The sequence below is a fragment of the Brachionichthys hirsutus genome, unplaced genomic scaffold, assembly GCF_040956055.1.
Source record: "Brachionichthys hirsutus isolate HB-005 unplaced genomic scaffold, CSIRO-AGI_Bhir_v1 contig_844, whole genome shotgun sequence".
Taxonomy (NCBI): Eukaryota; Metazoa; Chordata; class Actinopteri; order Lophiiformes; family Brachionichthyidae; genus Brachionichthys; species Brachionichthys hirsutus.
The window spans coordinates 55,001-61,897 of NW_027180589.1; the positions used below are offsets into that span (position 1 = coordinate 55,001).

At 48.6% G+C, this 6,897-nt stretch overlaps 1 protein-coding gene across 1 annotated transcript in view; it reads left to right on the top strand.

The window, feature by feature from the left end:
• LOC137916061 (MICOS complex subunit MIC60-like) overlaps nucleotides 1–5,854 on the top strand; it is a 26,027-nt gene extending 20,173 nt beyond the window's left edge. Inside the window, exons 12-13 of the mRNA XM_068759178.1 lie at nucleotides 51–180; nucleotides 5,104–5,854. Of these exons, the coding sequence (XP_068615279.1) occupies nucleotides 51–180; nucleotides 5,104–5,708 (735 nt within the window). The 3' untranslated portion in view covers nucleotides 5,709–5,854. The remainder of the gene's footprint in view (nucleotides 1–50; nucleotides 181–5,103) is intronic.
• Nucleotides 5,855–6,897: the final 1,043 nt, after the last annotated feature.

The following is a 6,897-nucleotide window of genomic DNA, read 5'->3' on the forward strand; positions in this document are numbered from 1 at the left end:
GGGGCTAACATGTTACAATGCTCTGATGGGGGGGGGGGGGGGGGGGTTAGGTCCTGAGCAGCAAGCTACTGGAGCAGGAGACCGTCCAGCGCCAGCGGAGCCAGGAGCGTCTGCACAGCTTCACTCTGGACGTGGACGCTGCCCACGCCAGGCTGAGGGGACTGGAGGAGGCCGTCGACAGTAAGACATCTATTACACGCGGTGACGGCTGAAATAATCTATTACACGCGGTGACGGCTGAAGACATCTATTACACGCTGCCTCGCGGTGACGGCTGAAGACATCTATTACACGCTGCCTCGCGGTGACGGCTGAAGACATCTATTACACGCTGCTTCACGGTGACGGCTGAAGACATCTATTACACGCTGCCTCACGGTGACGGCTGAAGACATCTATTACACGCGGTGACGGCTGAAGGCATCTATTACACGCTGTGACGGCTGAAGACATCTATTACGCGCGGTGACGGCTGAAGACACCTATTACACGCTGCCTCACGGTGACGGCCGAAGACATCTATTACACGCTGCCTCACGGTGACGGCCGAAGACATCTATTACACGCTGCCTCACGGTGATGGCCGAAGACATCTATTACACGCTGTGACGGCTGAAGACATCTATTACACGCGGTGACGGCTGAAGACATCTATTACACGCGGTGACGGCTGAAGACATCTATTACACGCGGTGACGGCTGAAGACATCTATTACACGCTGCCTCACGGTGACGGCCGAAGACATCTATTACACGCTGCCTCACGGTGATGGCCAAAGACATCTATTACACGCTGCCTCACGGTGACGGCTGAAGACAACTATTACACGCGGTGACGGCTGAAGACATCTATTACACGCTGCCTCACGGTGACGGCTGAAGACATCTATTACACGCTGCCGCACGGTGACGGCCGAAGACATCTATTACACGCTGCCTCACGGTGACGGCCGAAGACATCTATTACACGCTGCCTCACGGTGACGGCCGAAGACATCTATTACACGCTGCCTCACGGTGACGGCTGAAGACATCTATTACACGCGGTGACGGCTGAAGACATCTATTACACGCTGCCTCACGGTGACGGCCGAAGACATCTATTACACGCGGTGACGGCTGAAGACATCTATTACACGCTGCCTCACGGTGATGGCCGAAGACATCTATTACACGCGGTGACGGCTGAAGACATCTATTACACGCTGCCTCACGGTGACGGCCGAAGACATCTATTACACGCTGCCTCACGGTGACCGCTGAAGACATCTATTACACGCGGCCTCACGGTGACGGCTGAAGACATCTATTACACGCGGTGACGGCTGAAGACATCTATTACACGCGGTGACGGCTGAAGACATCTATTACACGCGGTGATGGCTGAAGACATCTATTACACGCTGCTTCACGGTGACGGCCGAAGACATCTATTACACGCGGTGACGGCTGAAGACATCTATTACACGCTGCCTCACGGTAACGGCCGAAGACATCTATTACACGCGGTGACGGCTGAAGACATCTATTACACGCTGTCTCACGGTGACGGCCGAAGACATCTATTACACGCGGTGACGGCTGAAGACATCTATTACACGCTGCCTCACGGTGACGGCTGAAGACATCTATTACACGCTGCCTCACGGTGACGGCTGAAGACATCTATTACACGCTGCCTCACGGTGACGGCCGAAGACATCTATTACACGCTGCCTCACGGTGATGGCTGAAGACATCTATTACACGCGGTGACGGCTGAAGACATCAATTACACGCTGCCTCACGGTGACGGCCGAAGACATCTATTACACGCTGCCTCACGGTGACGGCCGAAGACATCTATTACACGCTGCCTCACGGTGACGGCCGAAGACATCTATTACACACGGTGACGGCTGAAGACATCTATTACACGCGGTGACGGCTGAAGACATCTATTACACGCGGTGACGGCCGAAGACATCTATTACACGCTGCCTCACGGTGACGGCTGAAGACATCTATTACACGCGGTGACGGCCGAAGACATCTATTACACGCTGCCTCACGGTGACGGCTGAAGACATCTATTACACGCTGCCTCACGGTGACGGCTGAAGACATCTATTACACGCTGCCTCACGGTGACGGCCGAAGACATCTATTACACGCTGCCTCACGGTGATGGCTGAAGACATCTATTACACGCGGTGACGGCCGAAGACATCTATTACACGCTGCCTCACGGTGACGGCCGAAGACATCTATTACACACGGTGACGGCTGAAGACATCTATTACACGCGGTGACGGCTGAAGACATCTATTACACGCGGTGACGGCCGAAGACATCTATTACACGCTGCCTCACGGTGACGGCCGAAGACATCTATTACACGCTGCCTCACGGTGACGGCTGAAGACATCTATTTACACGCTGCCTCGCGGTGACGGCCGGACAACCGGCGTTGCTGGCTGGTTGCTTTGGCCTGACTCAAAGCAGTAATTTGTGTATTTGTTGAGGTACAGTAGTCCCTCATTTTCCGTGCGGATTACGTTCTAAAAATAACCCGCAATAAGTGAAATCCGCAATGTAGTAATCTTTATTTATTTTTTTATTACTTGGGGCGTCAAAAGTTATCGAAATTATTTTTATACATTTCACGGTTTCCGTGCGGCAAAGCTCCAAACTTGAGGTAGAATTTTGAGCGTTTTCGTACACCAAAAATTGCTCCCGTTTGCACACACACACTCCAGTTAAAACCAAATTTTAAACACTTATTGACCCTTCCTACCTGGACACTTTAAAAGTGAAACTTTGACAATCGGCCTTACAGCGCCCCCTAGAGAACGATAACAAAAATTGAATGGGAATTTAAAAACAAATGATTGAAATTTTCCAGAATATTCCCTCATGTGGTCCCCATCAAAAAACCCAATCGTAACCATGTTGTTGTTTTTACGGTGTTACTATGGTAATGGACAAAGTTCCCCATGTTAGTCTATGACGAACGACACGATATTATCCCATTATATTTAAAAAGACATATTACCATGGAAACGTCCCAAATTTGCCGCATACAATCTAACCCGCATGCCGGTCGGAGAACTCAATCGTAACCATGTTGTTCTTTTGACGGTGTTGCCGTGGCAACGGCCAGCATTCCCCATGTTAATCAAATGAGAGCGACACAGAACAATCACCAATCTTATGAAAATGGCATATTAACATGGAAACGTCCCAAGTTTGCCACATACATTCTCACACACATGCCGGTTGAAAAGGCAATGACACCCAGGCTGCATTTTTTACGCTGTTGCCATGGTGATGGCAACCCCTCCTATGGGGAGGGGTCCGATGCCAACTTTGTCGGACAGCCACGAAATTCGGTACAGACATGCGTCATGTCGGGGCAAAAAAAAAAGTATTATGGCCACGCCCCCAGACACACAGGAAGGCGGCCATATTGGATTGAAACTTCAAAACTCCTGATGGCAGATGGCCATATAATCCAAATAACGATTTGACTAAACTGTGAGCTACTCATGCAGCTCAAATCTAAACACTTGCGAAGCACTCAGGACAAAAGCGGCGTGCGTCGGCGGGTCAGCTCAACGGCCTGTCGGCCGGCGAGGGCCTACAACGCCGCTTGTGGCTTTAATTTCCTTTTGTTTTCTATCAACGTTGATGTCGGGTCATGAAACAAAATCAAACTGAACCAAAGGAAACTCTTCCTCCTCAGAATCTTTATCTTCTGCAATATCAATTAAAAAGTGAAAGTGTTGGGAATGAAAGAACTACAATACTTTGAATCTGGTTGTGAGTATCTTGCTTTACCCGGTGTACTGTGTGTAATATATATATGTCCCCGTTCATGGTTATGTCCAACCCGCTGTGCCGCGTGAGGTCGCTCCTCGTTGTCTCCCGTCAGCGGCGCCGAGGCCGTTGGTGACGCTTGGCGTGTTCACCTGGGTTGTGGTCTGCGCTGGCATCGTGGTCACGCCGGCGGTCTCTCGCCCTCCCAGACATCAGGCATGAGGCGCCGGCGCTCCACACCTGAGTGGAGTCCACCAGGGAATGATGGGGGACATATAGATAAATAAAAAACTGCCATACCCAACACAATACATAGTTATATACATGTGTGTGTTTGTATATGTATACATTTTCACTCTATTTATTTGGCCTGCTCATGAGATTGGTAACATTCCCCTCATTCTAGCAGTGCGCCTAAATTAATGATTGACATGAATTGAAAAATTCTTGTCTATCATTAATTGGAAACCGTAAAACTTTTGCATACTTCAGTTTGTGTCCTGAAATGAGACCAAAATGATCAACCGATTTGACTGGGTTTGAAACATATAACAGCAAGTCATCCGCATACAGGGACGCCTAACTAACTGTTGAGCTCCCTACAACCTCATTAACATATAGAGGACAAACTCCAGCCCAGCTTGTATTATTTGTCCGTACTGACGCGAATGGAGAAGAGTACAATTTCGGAATCCATGTTTGAAACGATGTGCCAAAGTTACATTTGTTTAGTACTGCAAAAAGGTCTTGCCGCTCAACTCGGTCGAATGCCTTTTCTGCAACTAATGAAATGATTATCTCTGATTTGTTTGTTTGTTCTGGCATATCCAAGACAAGATGGAGGCGCTAACCCAGGCATGGGCAAACCCAGGCCCGGGGGCCATATGCGGCCCGTTGGTCTCTTTAATCCGGCCCGCCAAACTTGTCCAAATTATATTATTAAATAAAATTGTATTATAATTAAACCTCATTCATTTGACCTTTTCCCTGTAATGCTACGTGTAAAAGGCCAAATCCTTTAATGCAATAGCTTTCATGTGTCATTTATATTAGCTCACACAAATACTCCATCCATCTGTGCTTGGTCCGGCCCCCCTGCCAAATTTTAGAACCTATTGTAGCCCGCGAGTCAAAAAGTTTGCCCAGCCCTGCGCTAACCCTAACCCAACCTTAGGTAACGACACTCACCAGCGCCCCGAGCTCTGGTGTCTTAGAACCTTTGAGTCTGTCATCTTGTATGGAAGCATATTGCTGTTGGACGTTGGTTGAACTCCATCGTGTTGATGCCTTGTCTTGTGGTTTCAGGCCATGTGGTTGCAGAGGAGGCGGCCAGGAAAGCGCACCAGCTCTGGCTCTCTGTGGAAGCGCTCAACTACACTTTGAGAGCGAGCGCAGCCTCCCCCAGCGCGCCTCTCGAGAGTGCTGCGTCGGCCGTGCGGCAAAGCTGCCAAGACGACGACTTCGCCTTGGCCTTGTCTTCGGCGCTTCCCTCAGAGTCCCTGCGCCGTGGCGTGTACGGCGAGGATTTGCTCCGCGCTCGCTTCAACTCCCTGCGACCGTTGGTGCGCCGCGTGGCCCTCATTGATGAAAGTCACCACTCCCTGTACCAGTACCTGCTGTCTTACCTTCAAGCAGCCCTGCTGTTTGAAGAGAAGCAACAAGCCCCGCCTTCCCAGCTGAGCAGCAAGGACTTGGACCCGTTCAACCTGCTTTCATACGCGAGCTACTGCTTGGAGCGAGGGGATCTGGAGTTTGCAGCGAAGCTGGCCAACCAGTTGAGAGGAGAGGCCAGGCGAGTGGTGGAAGACTGGCTGGCTGAAGCCAGGCTGACACTGGAGACCAGGCAGGCGGTCAGCTTGCTCTCTGCTTATGCAAAGGCTGTGGGGTTGGGGGCGACGCAGGCGCCATAGGCTGGGCCATGAACCAAGTGAAGGATATTAATCTAGATATTAGTCACATGATGAACCTTTAGAATCTCCCCGTTTGTCTGATTTAACATGAACAAGCGTTCAATTCCTTCATTAAACTACAATAAAAGACGGATTATTCAGAAAAAGGTTTCTGGATATTTATTTACAGATAACATTAATCGGAGGGGGGCTCCATCTGAACTTAAGAATGTATCTCTGTTAAAATGTGAAGCGTCTCAAAAGAAGTTGAACGAAACAAATGATGAAGAAGGTGAAGAGGAGAGCTGGTGAGATTGAGCAGTGCCTCCTGGAGGTGGAGCTGTTGCATTGTTTATTTAAGACGAGGGTCGGCGTGACGTTTTATCGTTTGACCTTTACAGCCGTAACAAACCGGCTCAGTCGAGATGTTTCCACGACGACAGACGACTCTTGTTATTGGGGGAGGAGAATTACAGTAGTCCCTCATTTTCCGCGGGGGTTACGTTCTAAAAACAACCCGCAATAAGTGAAATCCGCAATGTAGTAATCTATATTTTTTTAATTATTATACATGTACATAAATGTTTTAAGGCTGTAAAACCCCTCACCACACACTTTATACACGTTTAACAGTCAGGCATTAATCTAAATAGATTGTTTCAGATTATAGAATGAAACCAAAGATCAAAAGCTTTTCAGAACTAAACATTTGTTTGAGGAATATAAATATATAGTACGTACAGTAAACGTTTTCCTGTTAATAATGTTAAGGCGTGCAGGTCGAGGAAAGAGCCGCTTGGAGTGCAGAAGAACAAATATTCTACTCGTGCTGTCTTTAGCCTCTCATGCTGCTTTATTGGATAGCTTAGCACAGCGGAACGGCAGCGGCTACATGTATCAACAGGAAGAAACAAAACCCAAAAGGGACGTGACGTTTATGCTCCTACAAAATAAAAGCCTCTTTTTACAGAGAATAAGAGCGCTATAAAACAAACGCTTAACAAATAAACATGATAGCTTTTAGAAATAACGAACTTAATTTTAATGATCAACCTACGAGGTTGAACACATGAGAAGTTATTAATAGCAACTTGCGCGTATTTCACAGTTCCTCTGACCGCGCCTTTGTCCTTGCGCCGTTTCAAGGTGCGTTCAAGTGCAAAAAAATATCGGAAAAATGGCGTTAAAAAACTGTGAAGTCGCGGAGGAT